Source organism: Palaemon carinicauda, chromosome 45, assembly GCF_036898095.1.
Source record: "Palaemon carinicauda isolate YSFRI2023 chromosome 45, ASM3689809v2, whole genome shotgun sequence".
NCBI classification, from domain to species: domain Eukaryota; kingdom Metazoa; phylum Arthropoda; class Malacostraca; order Decapoda; family Palaemonidae; genus Palaemon; species Palaemon carinicauda.
In genome coordinates this window covers 13,999,446-14,024,402 of record NC_090769.1, presented here as the reverse complement: position 1 = coordinate 14,024,402, position 24,957 = coordinate 13,999,446, and the positions used below count along the sequence as shown (strand labels likewise).

The 24,957-nt window shown below is 41.7% G+C and overlaps 1 protein-coding gene across 2 annotated transcripts in view; it reads left to right on the top strand.

Moving 5' to 3' along the window:
• The first annotated feature begins 237 nt into the window (after positions 1-237).
• Positions 238-24,957, top strand: part of Wdr81 (WD repeat domain 81) — a 123,808-nt gene continuing 99,088 nt past the window's right edge. For both annotated transcript variants that reach the window (XM_068367309.1, XM_068367308.1), the window contains exons 1-4: positions 238-363; positions 15,006-15,151; positions 19,160-19,286; positions 23,798-23,954. In XM_068367309.1, coding sequence (XP_068223410.1) covers positions 15,036-15,151; positions 19,160-19,286; positions 23,798-23,954 — 400 coding nt within the window. In that variant the 5' untranslated portion in view covers positions 238-363; positions 15,006-15,035. The remainder of the gene's footprint in view (positions 364-15,005; positions 15,152-19,159; positions 19,287-23,797; positions 23,955-24,957) is intronic.

Here is a 24,957-nt window from a genome sequence, read left to right as displayed (position 1 = left end):
ATGGTACACAGCTATACAGACGTTTTACCCATTTTCAAAATGAACATAAACCTTATTGTACTTTTCCAAAACTGTTAATATCATTATAGGAGATTATTTTTCTATTATTTGTGATAGCGGTTTTGTTATGTAATTTAAATGAAGGTGTTAGCTTTATCTTTATTTGATTTGTGATGGCGTTTACATTACATAATCCAAAAAGAGGCGTCAATGTAGAAGAAGACAGTTTTGAACGCCCGCAAAATAAGTGTTTTTCTGTCATCAGCTGATCAGCTTCTTGACACTTGACTTCGATATTTTGACATGTGTAAACTAAATGAACCTCATTTTGGAATAAAACATATCATTGGAGACGCCTGAAAGGTATGTTTTTGTTAATCTTTCATTTAAGGGAGTTTAGATTATATTTGCAAGAGTAAGGTACTGCAATGCAAGTCAAAATATGCTAGTAGGAAAACCCTGGCCATTGTATTGCTATTCCATTGTAGCGTATTGCAAGGGAGCTCTCAGACAGGGCTAAGTAGCATATTCTTCATTAAAACATGCTAGAATTACGATAAGACTTTATTAATGTAATTTTATAATATCTATTAAACCTAGCCATTATTTATATATGAAAGTTTGTTATTAGCTTATGTTAGGTCACGGTAGGCTAGTTTACGTATCAATAGTCCTGTAGAGAAGGACACCAAAGCTTTAATTATTAGACTAAAGGTATTCAAGGTGAAGTTAAAGTTATTGATTTCGTGAATTCCTTTTTTTGGTGAAATATGTCACTAGAGTAGGGCATTAGTACGATAATTGTAGCGTGTGTAAGCCACCTTAGGTATTTAGTCCTTAAGTTAGCCAAAGTTCTGTCAAATCCTTTTACGATTTTCACCATAACTCTATATTCATAATCATAATGCCGTTTTCGGAGTATATGTATGATAACGGCCACTTTTATGTATTATTATGTCTAGCTTAAAGTACGGTAGTGTAAGGGGTTCGCGGTGGGATAGCTAGTCCCCCCGTTAGTTATGCAGGTAAGGATACGGCTTGTAGGTTAGGTTAGGGGGGAAAGTTTAGGTTAGTTGATGTCTATTTTTAATCAATGCATGAGGAACTGGCCGCTGATATGCACAGGCTCCCAGTTTTCATATGAAACACTTCCTAAACCTAAATGTAGGCTTATCACTAATATTTTCTTGTTTAGGGTAAGACTATATTCTGAGGCTGAAAATCCTTTAGTTTTTTATTTTTGAATGATTTTCATTCATTTCAATATGAAAAGGGTAGTTTAAGAGAAGAGGATGCCTGTAACAATGGGGAACTCATTTGAAAAGTGGGTTTGTTAGTTTAGGGAAAACAGAAAAACATGTGACCCAAAGGGGTGCAGACTAACCTAACCTAGTCTAGGTTGCTTCATTTTGTCTTTTGGAGCCCCCTAGTCTGATGCCTTTTGATAGGAATTAAGGTCAAATTTATTTGAAACAAATGCTTAAACTTAGGAATATCATGTTTTTAACCTCAGAATTTTGTCCTATTCTGCCTGTGCGTGGGCTCAGGCTAAATTTTATAATCTAATTCAGTCCTACGCTAAACAAATACCTAATCATCTTGTGAAATGCTGTGAAATTAGTTGAAGCAAAGGAAATGTGTTTTTATTATTGTAATATTACAGTACCAAAAAACAAAGGTTAGATGCAGTATTTAGCTTTGTGCCATTCAGAGATAGAGTAATCCCTTGGTTATCCGCATTTCCGTTATTCACGCCTGCCCATGATTACACATTTTTGACTGTGATCCAGTGAGCCCATGAAAATGTAAACTGTGGGCATACTTGCGTATGATTGCACTTCTAAGTTCTGCAATGGGAAAACCACAAATTTTAAGAGTACACTGATTTGTAATTTTCTTAACAATACACTTTTGAGTCCTTTAATATGAGTATGTTTACAGTATAGCTGGAATTTTACTATTAAGACTTAGAACAAGGTGTTGGTAGTCACTAGGGAATGGCGGGAAGTTCCGACCCTTGGCCAACAGTCTTAGTAGCCACTTTGACCTTCACCTTTGAGGTTGGAAGTATAACTTACAGGACTCAGGTTTGTATAGCTAGGAAGAATACATATTACTTTTAAAATTTGTGATTTGTTCCTACATGAATACAACCCTTCTTCCTTTAATAGGAGACTAATCCTTAGGTGGGAGGAAGTCCCTATCACCAAACTGGCTGGTTAAAATCCTGGGATGTCTAACCACTTAGACCTCTTGGGAGTAGAGAGATGGCTCCAATCCATTTCCTATAGTATTATATTCTGGTTTTAGGCCAGGGTCCACCTCCAGAGTTAGCGCTAGTACAGAAGAGTACAGTAAGTGAGCTCTGGGGTTTACACATGTGCTTGATCATGAAGATGAACCTTATGTAAGTACAGTATTCTTTATCCAAAAATTGGGCGCGCAATTGTGGCGTGCACTCACACACATGTGGATGAAGGCTAACCTCATCAGAGAACTCTTTTTTACGTAAGAGTGTGTGCTTTGTGGAGTGCGCGAGAATCTTCATTTCTCGTTTAAGTTCTGTCTCCTCCTTAGAAAGACTGGAGATCTGGCCTCGGAAGGGGTGGGGACACGATTTGTGCTCTCAGCTGGTAACTGTTCCAGCCGCCCTTAGCATGCTTTTGTGAATTGGAATGCTACGTGTTGGCCATAAAAAAAGCACTCCCTTTTCACTTTTAGGAGGTGGGTAGTAGCCAGAAAGACTTCTTCCAAAGAAGAGGTCGAAATGGCCTAGGAAGGGGATGCAACACACTTCTTTTTCCTAGATGTTGTCTTATCAGAACTATCCTTCACTTCGTTGAGAGCCTGGTACGACTTCAGATGACGTGGCCAAGGACTTGGCCCTAAAGACTGAGTAGCCTTCTTTAGGTCTGAAGGGCATTCCGTCCACTGGAAGACTTCTGGAAGCCCTTATTAGAGCTTCTTGGTGTCCTGCTGCTATTTCAGCCCCTGCTGCCTTGGTAGTATTGCACAGTAGTAGTATCTGATAAGATCTCCTCTTCCCTTTCCTTTTTCCCTGTTGGACGATTAGACCTTTAAGACCGATTGATAGGAGTTTCATACAAGTCACTTGTACTGTTTTTTCTCCCTGTGGGAGAGACAGTTTTGGCTAATATTTTACCGAGGATGAAGAAAGAGACATATGGTGAGATTGTAAGCTACTTTGCTTTCTCCTTATCTGTTCACGATTGCAATCATCTGTTGGTACAACACCACTCATGCTCACGATACCGAGCATTTATTAGAAGACAAGTTTTGGCCAATATTTCACCGAGGACGAAGAAAGAGACAGATGGTGAGATTGTACGCTACTTTGCTTTCTCCTTATCTGTTTGCAATTGCAATAATTATTGGCACGATACCACACATGCTCATGATACTAAGCAGCTATTGGAATGTTACCACTTTTGCTTGTGATCACGGTTCTGTTAGTGATCACACGCTCCTTCGGTAGCTCCATCTCACCAGTTTGTGCTCTCATTAGAGCGATACTAGGCATGCTACCAAGTGTTTGCATGCTCTTAAGAGAACCCCATTACAGATGTGCGTGATCACAAGCCGCAACCTTAACTACTCATCTCGCGATCAGCACCTGCTTGCAATTGATCACACATCCCCTCACTTGCCTGCTAGAGCACTCTCCAATGGGAGCACCTCCCTAGCTCTCTCATTTTTAATTCTTTGGTCTTAGCTGGTTCAGAGGATGGCTCCATTCGAGACTATCTAGACAAGTCACATGTTAGTGCTCTCCTGTCTATTTGCACTTATGCATCTAACTTGGAGCAGTTACATGGTGGCGGTATCCTATCTATTTGCTGTTATGCATCTAACTTAGTGCACTCACATGCTGGTATTCTTCTATCTATTTGCACCTATGTATCTAACTTAGAGCAGTTACATATTGGTGCTCTCCTATCTATTTGCACTCAACCTCCCTCACCTGTTGACTTGTGAGTTTTGGCTCTTTTTGTGCTCTTCCCTTTACTCATGGACATACATCGGACAGATAATAAAGATGTGCAACCACATCAATTCTGTGTGCTTGCAGTACGCTCCAAGGACTGTTGCTGAATGCAGGGAAAGTGTAGACTCCCCAGGCTTCTTCAGTCAACTCTTTCTTATATAAAAGGTGACTTGAGGCTGGAGGGCAGTCATAGACCTCTCAGCCCCGAAAGATTTTGTTCTACAATCCCCATTCAGACTTTAGACTCCAGGCAGAGTCAGGTAAGCAATCAAGCTATTAAACTTCATGATGACTATCGACTTATAGGATGCATACTTCCAAATCCTAATCCATCTCGCCTCCAAGAAGTACCTCTGTTTTGTCATAGCAAGCAGTGTACCAATTCAAAGTTCTTTGCTTTGGTCTCTCAATAGCTTTGCAAGTTTTCACCAAAGATTTTACTCTAGTATCAGCTTGGGTTCAAGTGCACAAACAAAAACTGATTTACCTATATTGTACTGTACTGTATAGTCATCAACAACGTTGTAGGAAAAGTCTTCCTATCACGGCATAGACTGGTCTGCTTTCAAAAGGTCGCTCTCCCTTTCCTTCAACAGCCCTATCCGCCAGCACAGTTTTGGTAGAAGTTGCTGGGTAATCTGGCCTCCCTAGAACGTCTTGTGAATGGTCATTTCTACTTGCGGTCTCTTTAATGGGAGTTAAAGAGACATTGGTTGCAAGGCAGTGACCCCCCCATCTTATATTAATTCTAACGGATGATTCCAGACTTTTTCCGGAATGGTGGCTGAACAAGACGAACCTTTTAAGGGGCTCGCCTCTTCTTTTGCATCCACCAGAATTGCTGTTCTTCATGGACATGTCGAAGGAAGGATGGGGAGCTCACCTCCTAAAACTCCTAGCGTCAGGACAATTAACTAACCAGGAATGTCGATGCTCTATGAGTGATAACGTCACCATAATGGCATATACAGTATAAACAAGCAAGGCGATACTGTTTCTCTGCAGCTTTGCTGGCCTGGAGTAAAAGTTACGAGTGGGCAGTGCTCAATTCGATCACTCTGACAGCTGGCTTTATTCCAGTCAGGAAGAACATTGTGGCAGACAAGCTGAGCAGGAGGATCCAGATCATTGTGTCAGAATGGTCTTTGCATCTTCAGATGGCAAACAGGATCCTGTGGAGTTCTCCAATACTTGACCTGTTCGCAACATCTTTTAATCGGATGCTTCAGGCCAAGTAGTGTTCGAAGATTCCTTTCAACTCTGTCTATGCTTTTTTGCCATTCTGCTTGATAAAGAGTATCTTGAACTGAGTCTGGTCCACTCCCAGTCTCAATATGATTCTAGAGTAGTACCTCCAAAATGGCCCCAAGTAGAATGGTACACGGGTCTTCCACTTCTGGTAGAGACTGCGAGAGAATTGCCTCCTCTCCCCGTCTTGTTGTGCCAACCACATGTCCAGATATTCCACAGTTTGGTTGAATCTCTACTGATTTACATGTGGAGGTTATCTAGTATCTTTCAGTGAAAGGCTTTTCATGCTAGAATACAGTAGAGATGTCTGGATGCCTCAGGAAATCATCAAGTAACATGTATCAAGCCAAGTGGGACATCTTCTGGGGTTGGTATCGTGGGAGCCCTGGGGCATTTCTTTTCCCAGAGCCTAACCCATAGAAATCCAGACCGTGATCAAAGTGAGTGCTCGGTGAGCAAGGGGTGGCGGGGGTTCCCTGCTCCCAGCCGGTAACTTCCAACCACTTGTTACACTTCATTGTAAGTTTAACTGCTGAGTACTCCAGCTTTGCTGATATCTATTCCATGTAAAGGACTCAGGTTTGTATGGTTAGGAAGAATACAAATTATTTTCCAACATTTGCTATTTTTTAAATTCTCCTGAAAGTAACATTCCATTTGTAAGTTGTACATATCTCATCAAAGGACTTAAGTAGTATAGTATCCATTAGCAGAACCTCTTTTTCAAATTTGTATTTTTCAATATTAAACTTAGCCGGTGATTATATCAGCTGCAGCTCTGCTGCCCGACAGAAAAACTCTACGTTCAAAATACGCCAGCGATCGCTATGCAGGTAGGGGGTGCACATCAACAGCGCCATCTGTCGAGCAGGTACTCAGTACTCAATGTAAACACAGAACCAATTTTCTCTCTGTCGTGCCACCGGCAAGACCTACTAAATTCGCTATTGCTTACTGGATTGGTTTTCACATATTTTGGTGAAGTACACATTTCTAGTTTTGAGCTTTCGCTATGCAGGTGTTTTATCTTCATCTCAAAACTTGAACTCGTTTTGGATAGATTTAATTATGGTGACAAGGAGAGTATGGACTCTCTTTCACTTTTACATGGCCGACCCTTCCCTTAGACGGAAGTGTGTTTAGGTTTTTAGTAATTTTGCTTAACACGTTACTAGATCTATATAGATATCTCTCCGCCTCGTCTGCGGAAGAGGTTTCTCGTAAGAAACCATGGACCAAGGTCTCGCGGCTTATTAAGCGCAAGTCGGTCCTTTCCGCGCAAGTCCAACGGCCCAGTTGTAGCCACTGGGTCAGTTCGGACTTGCTGCAGTCTTCCGACGACTGCTCACCTCCTAAGAGAGGCAAAGCGGTACCGCATCAGGCAGTCACACCGTCTGTTGCCGCACCTGCTCCTGTAGACCCTAGTGGTCTTTGCTGCATACCATGCAGTCTCAGTTAACGTCATTGATGCAGGACTTTCGTGCGGAGAAGGTTGACGCTGCACCAACCTCTAGCCTACAACCAACTACGGTTGTGCGTCCTGTGGACGCTGAGGCGACCTTCTCCCGCACTCCAAGAGAGTCCCGCCACCCATGCGTTCCAGTGTACCCTGCCAGCCGCATGTTGACGTTCAACTTCCGCATTCTAGAGTTGTTTTGACTGCTCAGTCCAGACAGTCAAAGCAGTCTCGAGTGGACACTGTACGTCCTCACACACCTGTTGTGGTTGACAGTTCAGTTGTTGACAGTTCACAGACTGTCAAGCAGTTACATGACGTTGCCTTCTGGTCTGCTACTTATGCACCAGTGAGAGACTCACTGAGGTAACCTAGCTTTTATCGGACAAGGTTCCTGTGGATGAGGAAGTTGCTGTTCTCCCTCCTACTGATATTCCCTTGAGGACTCTGTCAGATGGAGAGGAGCCTTAAGCTGCTTAGCCTCCTATGGACTTTAATTAAATCATGATGATTTTTTTTTAAGGATCTTCGTCCGGATCTTGTAACTGCTGCTCCTCGTTCGCCTAAACGTCAGATCTTACACTAGGCCTAGCTACTTCGAAGCCGTTGTTTTTAAGCTAGTGCTCTCTCGCTCTCCTAGAGAGCGTTACGTTGGCTAGGCGACTGGTTTTTGCACCAGGAGGAGTTTTTTAGGGATACAGCCTTTGATTTCCCTTCTTTTAAACTGGCTTATAGAGCGAGAGTCTGATATGACACGAGAGAAGTTCTCGGCTTGGGAGTTCATGCCTCTGCCCAGATAGACTTCTCAATTCTGGTAGACTCGCCCTGGCGCCTAGCCAGGAGACGCTCCAAGTTGTTTACAGGTCAACTTCTCAGCTTTTGTCAAGCCTTTGAAGTTTTGCTGTACTATTATGTCACACATAACAAAGCTTTCAGGGATGGTAAACGGTTCCGCCTCAGTCGCTAACCCCGTCTGTTGCCACACCTGCTCCCGTAGACCCTAAATGGGCTTTGCTGCAAGCCATGCAGTCCAAGCTTGCGTCCTTGATAGAGGACTTAAATGCGGAGAAGACCCTTCTGGCCAACAACCTTCCAACCGGTCGGTTGTGCGCCCTGTTGACGCTGAGGTAACCTACTCGCGTCTGCCAGTTGAGGTGGTTCCTCCTTCTGGCCAACAACCTTCCAACCGGTCGGTTGTGCGCCCTGTTGACGCTCAGGTAACCTACTCGCGTCTGCCTGTTGAGGTGGTTCCTCCACCGATGCGACCCAGTGTGGGTTGCCAGTCGCACGTTGACGTTAAGCGACGCTCGGAGGTGGTTGTTGACGTTCAGGACGTTCAACAACTAGCAGAGGTGACTTGTTGTGACGCAGTGCGTCAACCTCAGCAACCTGGTAGGGTGTTGACTGCACAACCCAGACGGTCTAGACAGTTTCGGGTTGACGCTGTACTTCCTCGCGCACCCATGGTTGTTGACAGTTCACAGACTGTGCAGCAGTTCTATGATATTGCGTCCGGCTCCGTCACGCATCCACCAGTGCGACCGGATTCAGCGAGTCAGACGTTGCCCACTCCGTTGCCGTTTCCTCATCAGTTTCGGATGAGGAACCCTCTGATGAGGACGTTGCTGAACAAGACGATCAGCCCCCAGCCCTGCTATCCATCCAGAAGATGTTGAAGAAGGAACGCTGCTCAGTCAGGCTGTGGATGAGTCTGGTAGGGACACTGTCATCCGTGGATCAATTTGTGTCACTAGGAAGACTACACCTCCGTCCTCTTCTATACCATCTAGCTTTTCACTGGAAAAAGGACAAGACGCTAGAAGCGGTCTCGATCCCGGTTTCCGGAAAGATAAAGTCTTGTCTGACTTGGTGAAAGGACTATATCAACCTTAGAGAGGGTCTTCCCCTAACTGTTCAGACTCCCAACCACGTTCTCTTCTCGGACGCATCGGACGTAGGCTGGGGTGCGACATTAGACGGTCGGGAATGCTCGGGATTATGGAACTCGAGTCAAAGGACAATGCATTTCAACTGCAAGGAGCTTCTGGCAGTACGTCTGACCTGGAAAAGCTTCAGGTCTCTCCTTCAAGGCAAAGTGGTGGAGGTGAACTCGGACAACACCACGGCTTTGGCGTACATCTCCAAGCAAGGAGGGACCTACTCTCTGACGTTGTACGAGATCGCAAGGGACCTCCTCACCTGGTCAAAAGGTCTAGACATATCACTAGTAACGAGGTTCATCCAAGGCAACTTGAATGTCATGGCAGATTGTCTCAGTCGGAAGGGACAAATAATTCCAACAGAATGGACCCTCCACAAGGATGTATGCAAGAGACTTTGGGCCACCTGGGGCCAGCCAACTATAGATCTCTTCGCAACCTCGATGACCAAGAGGCTCCCAATATTTTGCTCACCAATCCCGGACCCAGCAGCAGTTCATATAGATGCCTTTCTACTAGATTGGTCACATCTAGATCTATATGCATTCCCTCCGTTCAAGATTGTCAACAAGGTACTGCAGAAGTTCGCCTCTCACGAAGGGACAAGGTTGACGCTAGTTGCTTCCCTCTGGCCCGCGAGAGAATGGTTCACCGAGGTACTTCGATGGCTAGTAGACGTTCCCAGAACACTTCCCCTAAGGGTGGACCTTCTACGTCAGCCACGCGTAAAGAAGGTACACCAAGGCCTCCACGCTCTTCGTCTGACTGCCTTCAGACTATCGAAAGACTCTCGAGAGCTAGAGACTTTTCGAAGGAGGCAGCCAGAGCGATTGCTAGAGCAAGGAGAACATCCACCCTTAGAGTCTACCAATCGAAGTGGGAAATCTTCCGAAACTGGTGCAAGTCAGTATCCGTATCCTCGACCAGTACCTCTGTAACTCAAATAGCTGACTTCCTCTTATATCTGAGGAAAGAACGATCTCTTTGAGCTCCCACTATCAAGGGTTACAGAAGCATGTTGGCATCAGTCTTCCGTCACAGAGGCTTAGATCTTTCCAACATAAAGATCTACAGGACCTCCTTAAGTCTTTTGAGACCACGAAGGAGCGTCGTTTGGTTACACCTGGTTGGAATTTAGATGTGGTACTAAGATTCCTTATGTCAGACAGGTTCGAAACGCTACAATCAGCCTCCCTGAAAGATCTCACCTTAAAGACTCTTTTCCTGGTATGCTTAGCCACAGCTAAAAGAGTCAGTGAGATTCATGCCTTCAGCAAGAACATCGGATTCTCATCCGAAACGGCTACATGTTCTACAACTTGGTTCTCTAGCCAAAAACGAGCTGCCTTCTCGGCCTTGGCCAATATCGTTCGATATTCCAAACTTATCGTATGGTTGGAAATGAACTAGAAAGAGTCTTATGTCCTGTAAGAGCTCTTAAGTTCTATTTAAAACGAACTAAACCTTTACGAGGCCCGTCTGAAGCTTTATGGTGTTCAGTTAAGAAACCATCTTTGCCTATGTCAAAGAATGCTTTATCCTATTTTATCAGACTGTTAATACGAGAAGCTCATTCCCATCTGAATGAGGAAGACCAAGCTTTGCTGAAGGTAAGGACACACGAAGTAGAGCTGTCGCAACTTCCGTGGCCTTAAAACAAAATAGATCTCTGCAAAGTATAATCGACGCAACCTATTGGAGAAGCAAGGGGTTAATTACTGTACTGCAATTTGTTCAGTGTACTTTCCTCTTGGTATGGGTAGAAGAGACTCTTTAGCTGTGGTAAGCAGCTCTTCTAGGAGAAGGACACTCCAAAATTAAACCACTGTTCTCTAGTCTTGGGTAGTGCCATAGCCTCTGTACCATGGTCTTCCACTGTCTTGGGTTGGAGTTCTCTTGCTTGAGGGTACACTCAGGCACACTATTCTATCTTATTTTTTTTCTTCCTCTAGTTTTTTTGAAATGGTGTGTTGGGCAGGCTTAATAGAAGGGCCATGGATGCCTGGTGGTTTATCAAGAGGTTGTCTTTTCCTTTTTCTGATTATTTTTCTTCTTAAAACCATCCTTACTGTCCTCCCTTCAGTTGAAGTGGCTATCCTGGAGGGTATTTAGCCTTGCATGGTGTATCGGCTCCTCCATGTTGACCAGTTTTTCCGACTTTTTACTATAGTCTATGGGTATCATCAATCAGTTTGTTTATAATTCTGTACGTATTGTTTTTGTTATAATTCTTGTTAATCTAGTTTTTAAGTATGCTGTCTCTTTTTTATTTCTATTAATTCTTATGCTGTCTGGAGACATTGAGCGAAATCCGGGACCAGTACGTCCTAGATTTCGTCAATGTCATCTTCTGTATTGCAATATTCGTGGTCTTCATGCAAATATCCAAGACCTTACAGTTGCGTCCAGACAGTATGATATTCTTTTGTGCTCAGAAACTTTGGTTTCTAATATGAGGCACTCATCTGAGCTCCTTATAACTGGTTTTAAGAAGCCAATAATGTTGAAACGTGATGCCATCCCTAGGGCCAGGGGAATGGCAGTGTATATTAGGACCGAGTACCCTGCTTCTCATAAGTCCTGTTATCAATGTGGATGTCATGAGATTCAGGTAATAAAAGTTTGTGGCAGGCATAACAACTTTTATTTGTGTTCAATCTTCCGGAATCCAGACATAGATGATTCTATCTTCGATTGTCTTCTTACCATTATGGCTAAGATACAAGAAGATGATAGAAAGGCTTCTTTTGTCTTTGTTGGTGATTTTAATGCTCACCATAGGGAGTGGTTAAGTTCTATCTCTCCTACCGATCGCCATGGCTTAAGAGCTTTAGACTTTGCCTCTGAATCAGGCTGTGAGCAAATCATAAATGAAGCTACTCACAGGTCTGGTAATTGCTTGGACCTTGTATACACTGACTCCCCTGGCGTTATAACTAGTAAGGTTGGTTCTCCAGTCGGGACATCTGATCATGCCTTGATTTCTTTATTAGTGAAGACTGAGCAGCCTGTCCCTGATATATCATATTCTTGTAAAATTTATATGAAATCCCAAGCAGACTGGAATGGGATTTTACATGATCTTTTGTGCTTGAATTGGTCACAATTATATAATAGTGTAGATCCTGTTGTCCCTTTAAATGAGAATCTAGTCAACATAATTGATAGGCGTATCCCTTCTCGTGTGCTAAGGTACCGAGTGAAGGACAAACCGTGGTTCAATGATGATTGTAGACGTGCTTATTTGGAGAAACAGGAGGCCTATCATCTTTGGAAGGGTAACAGATCAGATTTGACCTGGAACAACTATACTCAGCTTCGAGCTTTTGCTCAGAGAGTTTATGCCTCAACTGAAAAGGAGTACAATTTAACCATAAAAGAAACACTTTCTGGTACAACTCAGGAACATAAATGGTGGTCTACCCTTAAATCTGCACTCTTTGGTGTAGATGCAACAGTTCCTCCTTTACTTAAACCAGATGGCTCAGTCACTCACTGTCCAAAGGAAAAGGCAACCCTTTTGGCTGATGTTTTTGACAGTAAACAGAGTAATGAAAAACTTGAACTACCTCTTTCCTGTTTTCCTGAGGCTAAACTAACTAGTTTAGCTTTTCGATCTCGTGAGATTAAAGCTCTGTTGATGGACCTTGATGCTTATGGAGGTGTAGACCCAAATGGTATTTTTCCTTTGTTTTTTATAAAGACAGCAGATTTCTTAGCTCCAAAGTTATCTGTTATTTTGCGCAAGTTAGCAAGAAGAGGAGCTTTTAGCACTAGTTGGAGAATTGGTAATGTTACTCCTCTATGTAAAAGTGTTTGGGGTAGCTCAAGTCCCACTGATTACCGCCCAATTTCCATAACTCCCATATTATCTAAAGTTTTTGAACGTCTTCTGGCAAAACGTCTTAATAGGTTTGCTGAAGGTAATCATCTACTCCCTAGTTTGCAATTTGGTTTTCGTAAAGGCCTTGGAGCATGTGATGCCCTTCTTACAATCTCCAATGCTGTACAGAAATCCCTTGATTGTGGTCAGGAAGTTCGTATGATTGGCCTTGATTTTAGTGCTGCCTTTGACCGTGTTAATCATGAGGCCCTTGTTTTCAAACTGAAACAGTTGGGAGTGGGTGGGTCGTTTCTTAGCATTATTATTGATTTTTTAAGTAATAGATCTCAAAGAGTTGTTGTTGATGGGCACCATAGTGATTATAGGAATGTGATATCCGGTGTTCCACAGGGTAGTGTTCTTGGCCCATTACTTTTCATACTATATACACATGACATGTGGTTTGGCCTAGAAAACAAGCTTGTTGCATATGCAGATGATGCTACTCTCTTTGCATCAATTCCATCCCCTGAATGTAGATCTAGGGTTGGTGAATCCCTTAATAGAGATTTAGCTAGAATTAGTGCATGGTGCAAATTATGGGGTATGAAGTTGAATCCTAACAAAACTCAAAGTATGATTGTAAGTAGGTCAAGGACGGTGGCTCCTCAACATCCGGATCTCAGTATTGATAATGTTTCTTTAAATATGTATGACTCTTTCAAAATTTTAGGTGTGATTCTCGACAGTAAATTTACTTTTGAGAAACATATAAGGTCTGTGTCTTCTTCAATTGCACAAAAAATAGGCTTATTGAGAAAGTCTTTCAAGATTTTCGGTGATCAATCTATTCTGAAGAAGTGTTTTAATTCTTTCATTCTACCTTGTTTTGAGTATTGTTCTCCTGTCTGGTCTTCAGCTGCTGATTCTCATCTTAATTTGTTGGACAGAAACTTACGGTCTATTAAATTTCTTATTCCTGATCTAGATATTAATCTCTGGCACCGTCGTTCAATTAGTTCATTATGCATGTTGCATAAGATTTTTCATAACTCTGACCATCCTTTACATTCAGATCTCCCTGGACAATTCTATCCTGTTCGTAATACTAGGCAGGCAGTTAATTCTAATAGCCAGGCCTTCTCCATCACGAGGCTCAATACTACGCAGTACTCTAGAAGTTTTATTCCAGCTGTTACCAAGTTGTGGAATGATCTTCCTAATCGGGTGGTTGAATCAGTAGAACTTCAAAAGTTCAAAGTTGGAGCAAATGCTTTTTTGTTGACCAGGCGGACATGAGTTTTTTATAGTTTATTTATGACATACAGTATTTGTTTTTGATGTTGTTAATAGTTTATATATGATATGTCTGTTTTGACGTTGTTGCTGTTTTTGGAATGATTTATTGTTAATTTGTTCTCTTCATTTATTTATTTCCTTATTTCCTTTCCTCACTGGGCTATTTTTCCCTGTTGGAGCCCCTGGGCTTATAGCATCTTGCTTTTCCAACTAGGGTTGTAGCTTGGATAGTAATAATAATAATAATAATAATAAGTCAGTGTTCGCGTCTTTTTATCTTAAGAATGTCCAGTCTCTTTACGAGAACTGCTACACTCTGGGACCATTCGTAGCAACGAGTGCAGTAGTGGGTGAGGGCTCAACCACTACAATTACATAATTCCATAACCTTTTTAATCTTTCTCTTGAAATGTTTTATTATTGTTTTTGGGTTGTCCGGAAGGCTAAGAAGCCTTTCGCATCCTACTTGATTTGGCGGGTGGTCAAAGTCATTTCTTGAGAAGCGCCTAGATTAGAGGTTTTGATGAGGTTCTGTTGTATGGGTTGCAACCCTTGATACTTCAGATCCTAGGGGTCACTCAGCATCCTAAGAGGATCGCGAGGCTCCGTAAGGAAGACGTACTTAAAAAGGCAGAGTAATTGTTCAAGTCGACTTCCTTACCAGGTACTTATTTATTTTATGTTTGTTATTTTGAATAACTGCTAAAATGAAATACAAAATACTTAGCTCATAATAATGTAAACAAGTAATGCTGGTCTCTACCCACCCCCCTGGGTGTGAATCAGCTGATATAATCACCGGCTAAGTTTAATATTGAAAAATGTTATTTTTATTAATAAAATAAATTTTTGAATATACTTACCCGGTGATTATATATTAAAGGACCCTCCCTTCCTTCCCAATAGAGACCCAGTGGACCGAGGAGAAAATTGGTTCTGTGTTTACATTGAGTACTGAGTACCTGCTCGACAGATGGCGCTGTTGATGTACACCCCCTACCTGCATAGCGATCGCTGGCGTATTTTGAACGTAGAGTTTTTCTGTCGGGCAGCAGAGCTGCAGCTGATATAATCACCGGGTAAGTATATTCAAAAATTTATTTTATTAATAAAAATAACATTTCTCATCATTCATATGTATCTAAAGAGCTAGTGTGGTAAATGGTATTGTACTAAGTGAAATGTCTTCTCTTTAGTTTTCATATGTACATCATCTTTATTTTTTCGCAGGTGTCCTCCTGTGTTTGAGGAGACAGCACAATGGTTTCAGGTGTGGTGGACCTTGTCAGTAATGCTTTGTGCCTTCCATCACAGTATTGCTGCCTTGGTCCAATACAAGGTAGCATTGAGTGCTTCATCTCTGCACCTTGGATCAGGTAAGAAAGAGCTTATCGGTAAATATCATCATTGCATTGTTCCATAACTGAAATACAAACCTACACAATTTATAAGGCTATTACTTTCGGTGAAGCTGAAAGACGAGCCATGAGACTTTTAACGATGATTAGCTACCCATCCCGCTAGTTAGCGGTGGAGTAGGGTGGGGAGCTAGCTACCCCTCTCACTCACACACATTTGACTGTGCTTCACTTTACTTTTGGCTTGGGGAAGAAGACGTTGTCTCTCCCCTCTCCAATTGACCGGCCTTTTGACTTTTTAATCTTGTTTTCTATTTATTTTGATTAGTATACTGTATATGAAAACATTCTTTACATTTTTATATATATTAAGCTTTTTTTTTTTACAGTGAATGTTGTTGTTTGTGTGACAGGGTAGTGCTTCTGGTTCTCAAGGGCAGAGAACATTCCCTTACAACCTTCCTCCCTTGGCCAATGGACATACCGTAGGCCGGTGGCCTTCCGAGTTACTTGGCCACCACCGCAGGATAGTTGTCATCGTTTGGATTCTCCTACTTTTGGCTGTTATCATCGCCCTCTCCTCTATGTGTTCTAAGAGGGAATCTGCTTGCGGCCTTTTCAGAGCTTGACTTCAGTCTAGCTCTTTCTCATTGACAACGCTGCCGGCGATACTTTGCGGTGGGGTACACCTTTTCCGTTTGTGGTTTAGGTTGTGTTTCCGGATGGTTTTCTTCATTAATTAAGTGAAATAGTAACTGTTTGTAGTTAAACTTTTCAGCTTTGACTACGCTTCCCGGCGGAGGGTGCACATAACCTTAGCTTGTCCGCTCCCTCTTGGCGAACCCCCTTCACGTCTAAGGGTTGAGTGGTTCTCCCGAGTAGTTTGTTTAATCTGTTGAATTAATTAATTGTAATTCTTGTTTTGTTACAGTTTTTTACGCTGCCGTTTTCCTTCTCTTGTTAATTCGGCTGGTGAAGAGATTGTGCAATCCTTAATTTTTGTCTGTTCTCTCGAGAGATACCTTTCCCCTTCGCGGATTAGGTAGCACTTCTGAGTGAGTTTTTTCTTGCATAATTTTTTTTTATTTTTCCTCAGTTAACAATGCCGTGCTTTTTCATTTGGCTAAGATAGCCAACGTTGAAGAGCAGTGCCTGTGGAATCTGCTGTCACTGCGCTAGTCACTTTCCTGTTCTCCTGCTCCTGTGGCAACTCCTGATCAGCACTTTAACCTTGAGACACTAGCTCCAGCTACATTTTCTCAGGTAGCGCTTGATGAAGACCTTCAACTTGAACAAGGCTTGTTGATGGGAAGCTAAGAGTGCAGCCCAAAGGTCTTTGTCTAGAGGTTGGATGCCTTTCCCTTCTAAGGGAGAGTTATCCTCCCTAGGTGTTCGGTTGTCCTCTCTTCCGAGGGAGAACTTCCCTTCATCTTCTACATCCCCAGTCGCCGATTACTGTTGCAGTTTCTTCGCCAAAGACTATACTCCCCCCTTTGCTGAGTCGGCTCTTCCGTTGGGTGCAGAGTAAAGTCTGAGGTAAGTCTCTCCTGTGAGTGATCACTTCTCTCGTTAGCAAGAGAGGCTTCTCATAGAGACTTCGCTTTGTTGCTGCTGATCCTCCTGCCTCTTCGGGGGTTTGTCACCGTGGTCGTAGACCCCACTGTACTCCTCCGTTGCTTTGCCTTGGAGGTGCTCCTTCGCCTTCGGCGAAAAGACACCTCTTCAGCTTTTCAGCCTCATCACTGCAGCTCTCCTCTTCGGAGGAGCCTTCTCGTCCTGATTCTACTGGTTCCCGACCTTCGGCTGTCTCTTCAGACTTGCCTGCTTGTCAACGAACCCCGGTTCGTGACGCACTGCTGAGGTCTCATTTTCGAGCGTCTCCTGGGGATGTTCGCCCTTCCAAAGGGCACATCCCGTCTCCAGGTCATCATTTGGCTGTTCACCGACCAGCTGCTCACCGATCTCCTGCTCAGCAATCACCTGCTCATCAGTGTCCTGCTCACTATCTTGCTGGAAGCCAACTTACTGCAGCTTGCCGACCGCCAATCGTCAGCATGCTGATCGCTGATCATCAGCTTGCCGGTTGCATATTGCTAGCTTGTCTTTTTCCGATTGTCTACCTCCAGTCTCCGATCGCCAATCTTCAGTTCGCCGCCTACTGATTGTCAGATAGCCGATTGTCAGCTTGCCGATTGCCAGCTTGCTGATCGTCAGCTTGCCGATCGCCAGCCCGCCTATTGCTAGCTCGCCAATTTCTAGATCGCCGATTGCTGATTGCTAGCTCGTTTTTCTCTGATCATCCACCTCAAGTCTCGCCGATCGCTGATTCCACGCCAGTAGTCACCTTGCCTATCGCCGATTTCTAGCCTGCCGATCACTGACTTCTAGCTTGTCGATCACCAGCTCGCCTATCGTCGAACCATTCTGCTGTTCTTACACTAACCGATTGTCGATTGCCAGCAGCTCACCATTGGCAGCTCACTGTTTGTAAGCTCAAATATCGCCGATCTTAAGTTCAAAGATTGCTGACTGCCACGCCGACCGCCTGCTCGCTGGTCACCAGGTCTCCGATTCGCCAACTCGTCAATCGCCGATTCAGTGGCTAGACGATCTCCAGCTTCTTACTAATCGCATCGATCGGTGTTTGATGACCTGTCTTTTGCCGTTCTTGACAGGTGACAGCTCTCCGTTCGTCAGCTTGACGTTCGCTGTTCGCCAGCTCGTGCTTATCACGAAGCCAGCCCAAGATCGTCTTCTCTCCTTGCTACTTTCACATAGAGTTAAAGGAGCTGTTCCTGAGAGTCTCTTTGGAGAGTCCTCTCATCTGGATGACAGATATCATCCTCTCACCTCTCTCTAGGGCTTACGCTACTTCGGTAGCCCTCCCATGTAGTGTTGAAGGAGTTTAACGCAGTTTTCCTTCTGGGAACCTAACCCAGCACTCTATCGACGACTGGGGTAATGTACGACGGTTACCGTTGGTACTTTAAACTCCCTCCTGGTTCCCAACCAATTTTACTCTAGCTTGTTTTTGCTGGCATGGTTTCATCAAACATGGTGTCTCTGGTAAAATTAATGTTTTAACTAGTAGTCTCGTTGCATTTTTACTTTTTCTGTTGTTTTCTGGATATCCATCAAATACAACAATGGCATTTTTCTTATAATGCTTCTTTACATGCTTAGTGTGCCTGTTCATAATTGCTGAAAATATCTTTCGTATGCCAAAACAGATCAATAAATCGTAAATCCTCTATCAATAACATAAATTGTATCTCCAACAATACCTGTAGTATGAGGTGCACATATATCATACAATATGGATTTCTTGGTGTTACTAATTCCTACTTCATCAAAAAGGGATGTGGCATATGGGGCTAGTTCATGATCAGATTTAAGTTTGAATAGTTCGTGCGAGTCCTTGGTGAATGGAAATCTTGTAATAACATCTCGAGAAAACTGTACATGTAACATCTTGTATATTTACTCCTGTCACAGCAGCTCCCAAGGGTTTGACCCTTTCATTTAATTTTTTTTGTTTGCATATACATCCTTCTTTGTACTGACATCCCTGGAAAGTTTCCTTAGTGTACACTCAATATTTTTTTTATGAATTTTCACACATTTCAGTCATAAAGGAGAATGTTTACCATCTTTCTTTGAATCCTACTATTTCCAATCCAACCCACATAAAGTTTGAGAATGCAATAGACTGTAATATGATTGGTAGATGTGTATAAAAAAAAAATTCAATTTAAAAAGTCAGTTTGTTTGCATATTTTACACAAATTATGAATTTTTGTACCAATGGTTACTTGTTAATTTTCCAACAATCATTTATTATTTATTATGTATCCATGTGAGAGCTTTGTTCAATTAATTTAGGTAATTCTAGAATACGCTTCACTGCTTTCAAATGTAATTTTGCATGTGTTCTATCTTAAGATAAAGATATTATTTCTAGGTTTAGTTACTTCGAAATGATGAAAATATTATTAATTTGTGATTTTGTTTTTTTTTTAATACCAGAGCTGTGATTAAAGATGGCCAGTATACTCAGCCTCCCCTACATGAGCACCTTAGTCTTGATGAAGTACAGTCAGCTGTTCAGCTTAGAGAAAAAATTGGAGACTTATGGCAAAGAGTTTTGATACAGGTAAGCCCCATTGAGAGGAAATACATACAGAATTCCTTGTGACCCGGGGTAGATTTATGAGTGTCTGGATTTGTGACTCCATGATGGTATTAAGAATTTTCGAAATGATAGGGGTAGTAATCATGATAATACTACTACTAATAAAGATGATGATGCTGCTGATGATGAAATTAAAATACTGCACAGTATTCTAGAACTTTTTTTCCAGCTGTGACCAAGTTGTGGAATGATCTTCTTAATCGGGTGGTTGAATCAGTATAACTTCAAAAGTTCAAACTTGCAGCAAATGTCTTTATGATGAACAGGCTGACATAAGTCTCTTTTTATAGTTTATATATGAAAGATCTGTTTTAATGTTGTTACTATTGTTAGAATATTTTATTTCAATTGTACATTACTTCTGTTGTATTTTATTTATTTCCTTATTTCCTTTCTTCACTGGGCTATTTTTTCCTTGTTGGAGGCCTTGGGCTTATAGCATCCTGCTTTTCCAACTAATTTGTAGCTTAGCTAGTAACAATGATGATAAAGGGAACCAAGTTTAATGATGTATTAGGTTTTCTAGGTATATGATAGCTTGCACAAAGCACCATCCTTCTGTTGAGATGCTACTAGTAGAGTAAAAATAAGTTCCTCCTAAGACTTTCCAGGTAAGAAATTAGGTGGTGTATCCCTCTTGTTAACATGAGAATATATTGGACTGAAATGCAGAAATTAAAAGGGTACCTGTACTAAGTAAATTATTATCTACTGCTGGATAAATTGGAAAGACTTAGGCCACTGTTGGTAAAAAATATTTAATTAGTAGAAAGAACAGATATGATAAGCAGATAGTGTAAGTCTTATACATACTACTCTATGCCACAAAACTGGGCTCTGACAAAGATGGAGGGCATTTCTAAATATTATAACCAAAGAACTATAAGGCTCCGATATACGTTGTGCAGGGAAAACTGTATTATGAATGAGGAAGTGGATGAGAGACAAGGATGATGGACAGTTGGCTGGAAGAGTAGTGTAAGTAGCAAAATGAAGACCTGAAAGAAAGTCCAAGAAATTATGGATAAAAGGATGGAGGAAGATCTAGACCAGGTATGAATTCAGGATCAAAGTTCTCAGGACAGAAGATAGTAGAGAATTCTTATTTAACTTGTAACTTCACATTGGAAAAAGCTGGCATGAAAGAAAAATTTTGGGATTAATTTACTGTTGTGTTGTCAAGGATTTTCCTGTAAAAGGCTAGAACTAGGAATCTAATATGACATGAAATACCAAAGATTAACTGTCTCCCCTCCTCTAGTTCTAGTGTTTCAGCGTGTGAAGCACTGACCCATTGTATATATGGGAGACTAGTCCACCTGGATCCGGGCAGCTTGCGTCCCCTGTGGTCATTTTGGTTATTGCAAAGGTAGTTGAAGCCTCGATCCACTACCTCTATGGTAATCTTGCTCAAGGTTCTATCAGTCCTGGGAGTTTCCACTCAGCATCCACTCCCTTTCAATCCCAACCTGTGGATCCAGTCCTGGCAAGACCTTTGGGTAATCATGCTCAGTAAAAAGCTTCAGTGGGACATTGCTTACTGAGATGAGTCTTAATGGTTTGGGGATGTGGGAAGAGTCGGCGAAGGTGACTGATTTTGTGGATATTGAGGAGGGGGACCTAGTGGGAAACCCTTGGCGATTCTGCAATGAATATGCCTTCTAGCCTGAGTCTAATATTTTTGATTTATGGGTGTTGATCTTCTATTCGATGATATAGAGTGAAAACTTTGCTGGATTTCCTGAAGGAAACTGGAAGATTAAAGACACATCCTTTAGTACAGGCCCCCATCTAATCCCGAAAGTGGTTTTCTTGATACCATACAAGTTTGCCATAAGCAGTTTGGCAGAAGCAGTCTCAGAGGCTGGCTTTCTTTTCTAGACCACAGTTTTCTTGATGCTTTCATCGTTGGAACCACAATAACAGGCCAATTAAAGCCTTTCTTGTCCAATGTGGTCAAAATGGCATCAAAATTAATGAGAAACATGTTGCTAAAAGGAGACTTCATCATGCCCAAAGAATATAGTCCCTTTTATATGGTTGTATCCTAAAGAATTCAAAGGATATCGTGAAGTCGTTTCACTTACAAATGGACTGGTCAAGTAGGTACAACCAATTGGATGATGGCTCTCCTACCATTCTAGACTATCTTAGGATTGCAGAATCAGACCATATCAGAGTATTGGTATGATATCTTTAGACTAAAGGACAGATTGTTCCTCTTCATGGGAGTCATCTATACTAATGAGGATCTTCAAACAGTTTAATCTTCTGAGAAATCTTTAATCCCCCTCGTGGGACATCACTCAAGTTTTTTGGTCCCTCAAGTGGGCCACCTTCAAAACATTAAGGCAAGCCTCAGATAGAGATCAGTCTCTTGAACGCCATTTTCCTCCTTGCATTTGCCTCAGAGAGGCACATACGCAAACTTCACAGAATTTCAAGTGTACATAGCTCGTGAGATCACAGCTACAAAACCTTTTCATTAGTTCAGGTCGACTCAAAAAAATCAAGAGTACTAAATCATTTTAGCTTTGAGTAAAGATTAGGAGAGCATATTCTCTTTCAACTGAGGATCTGGGAGAATGAGTTTGAGCTCACTCTCACAAAGTCATAGGAAATGATTCTACACTAGCCTTCAAGATGAACTTACCAGTGAGTTAAGTGTTGAAGGGTGGAGTCTTGAAATATCAGACAACCTTCACCTTCACTATCTGCAGGGGTAGACCCACAAGTCTTTGAATGCATTCTCACTGGGACTTGTGGTAACTGCTCAACAGATTGTTTAGCAAACCTCAATCTTTTATAGGGCAAGAAACATCCCATCTTAGAAGTTGTGGCATAAGTCTAGGATGATGGGTAAGATAGTCTGGCCCTTTTTCCTCTTTTATTTCCCCTCTCTTTGGATGCAGTGCTCGTGCCATTATTCACTGTATTGGACGCTGCTGCTGTACCAAGCAGTATTTTTTTTATATGAGTAGATATGGAACCATCTTCCCCACCCTCCTTATGAGGGGAAGGATGAACATGAATGTGGACAATCCCATCACTTTTATTTGACCAAACTTTTCAGCCATCATACCCTTTTATGATAAAGGCTCTTTGGGGACCTGTTGCCAGACAGAAACCTAGCTTATCACCTGAGAATCTTTTCTCAGGTGATGGAAGGTGGACAGGAGTCAACAACACTTTTGCACCCAGGTAAAAAGGTTTGGACCTCCCAGGATTTTAAATGGCCCAGTTTGGTTATAGGGACTTCATTCCTCCTTAGGAGGAGGATTTGTGTACCTGTTGAAACAAGTTGCAGGTTTTTAAAGTTCCGTAATAAGTATTTTTCCTAACTATTCAAACCTGAGTCTTTTAAGTTTTACTTCTTTCCTCAACCACCCCATAATTCATAACTGAAAGTTAAAGTGACTATTCAATGTGCTGGCAAAGGCGTGGGCTTCCCTACCACTCGTTAGTAACCACCGACACCTTTCTAAAATTTTAATAGTCAAGCTCCATCTATGCTGAAAACATACTCCTATTTAATGACTCAGTTTGAGCAGTTAGGTAAAATACAAATTACAAATTTACCAAGTTGCAAGGATTTACAAAAGTCTTTCCATCTACGAAATGCCCTTAATGACTAAGGAAGGCCAGAGTCTTTAGGACTTTGTTGTTTGTAAAAAGAGTTTAGGCAGATAGTGCAGCCTTGCTCTAGGGTTTTCCTAAGGTTAAATAAGTGTTGACATCCTTCTTTGACTTCTCCTCTGAGTACCAGAAGAAAAAAGATGTCCAGTGGATTCTTAACCCTCAAAGAAAACCCCAAAGGAGAAGAATCTGGCTTGTATTTTATCTTCCTCTTTTTGCCATGCTCAAGCCAACCCTTTCTTCATCACAGTTAGATGACTACTTGTAGTTATGACCCTTATAAGAAGTTCTGCTCATAAAGGTTCCATACCTACAACCAGGAACCCCTGGAGAGTATTGCTTGCCTACACATGGTTTCTCCATTTGCCAAGCACATAGCAATCTCAAGTAAAGGAAAAAGTGTAAATAAATCAAGTTTGTGCGCATTAAGATTATGTCTGTACTACTTAACCCCTGAAGTCAAAGTGATTACTCAGGAGCTGCCAGCCAGTAACTACTTGCACCTTATTATAAATTTTAGCAGCTAATTTTCCAGCTTCATTGTAATCTTACTCCTATTAAAGGACAATCATTTGTATTCATGAGGGAACAAACCACTGTTATGGTGATGGTACTCAGATTACATATTTTATATTATTTTAAAGTAGAGTTTAGGTTTCTTATTTCTCTTTACCCTAGGCTTAAAACAGTGATATAATGGTAGACATAGGTTCGTATTTTATAGAGTATTTAAATATCTTGAAAAATAGATTTATGACATCAGTGATAAGATAAAACATGAAACTTTTTTATTGCATTAAGAATAGACGCTTTTCATGATATTTTCTTTTCCCCAGGTTATACCAAAAAGCAAAAAGGCTGTTTATCCTCTTGCAAGAAGATCAGAGCATTCACCTGGCCTGATGGCTGATGTTTCATTTTCCCAACTCCTGCACTATGTAGCTACATCCAACAACAAAAATCTCTGGAAAGATGCCTACAAAAAGTTTTCAGGTAATTTTCCAATGTAGCGGATGATAAGAACAAACTAAATGCCCTTAAATTTAGGTCATGCTATATGAAAATAATAAATAGAAAGAATCAAAAGAGCCCCTCTATAATGCTTAAATATAAAAGCAGGAAGAGAATTTCAGAGCTTGACTGAAGAGAGAAAGAAATGGTTATAGAATTATGCAGTCCAATGATTGTTACATTTTCAATATTAATCTTACCCGATGATCATGTAGCTGTCAACTCTGTTGCCCGACAGAAATCTACGGTCGGGATACGCCAGCGATTGCTATACAGGTGGGGGTGTACACAACAGCGCCATCTGTGAGCAGGTACTCAAGTACTTCTTGTCAACAAGAACTCAATTTTTCCTCTGTCGTGCCACCGGCAAGACCTACTAATACGCCGTCCCTAACTGGATTTGTTTTCACAACTTTTTGGTGAAGTACACTATTCCAGTTTTGAGCTTTCGCTATGCAGGGGTTTTATCTTCATTTCAAAACTTGAACTCGTTTTGGATAGATTTAATTATGGTGACGAAGAGAGTATGGACTCTCTTTCACTTTTAAATGGCCGACCCTTCCCCTAGACGGAAGTGTTGGTGTCGAAGAGAGTATAGACTCTCTTTCACTTTTTATGACCGACCCTTCCCTTAGACGGAAGTGTGTTTAGGTTTTTGGTAATTTTGCTTAACAAAGTTATAGATTTAGTTTATATCTCTCCGCCATTTATAGGCCTCTTCGATTAACTTTCCATTTATTATAAACTTATAAAACTTAATTTTTATTTTTGTTTATATGCGACCTTTCCTAATAGTAGGCGGTCCTTACTTGGAATCGAAGTTAATTAACAATGAGCCCGTCATATCGTATTTCCTGTTAAGAATTTATGCTATTTTAATTTTAATGTTTTTGAAAGAATTTCTTTGATAGTCTCGTACTGTTTTCAAAGATGAACTAACGTTTAGTTTAGTCTCCGCAGTTGTTGACGTTCAGAACGTTCAACA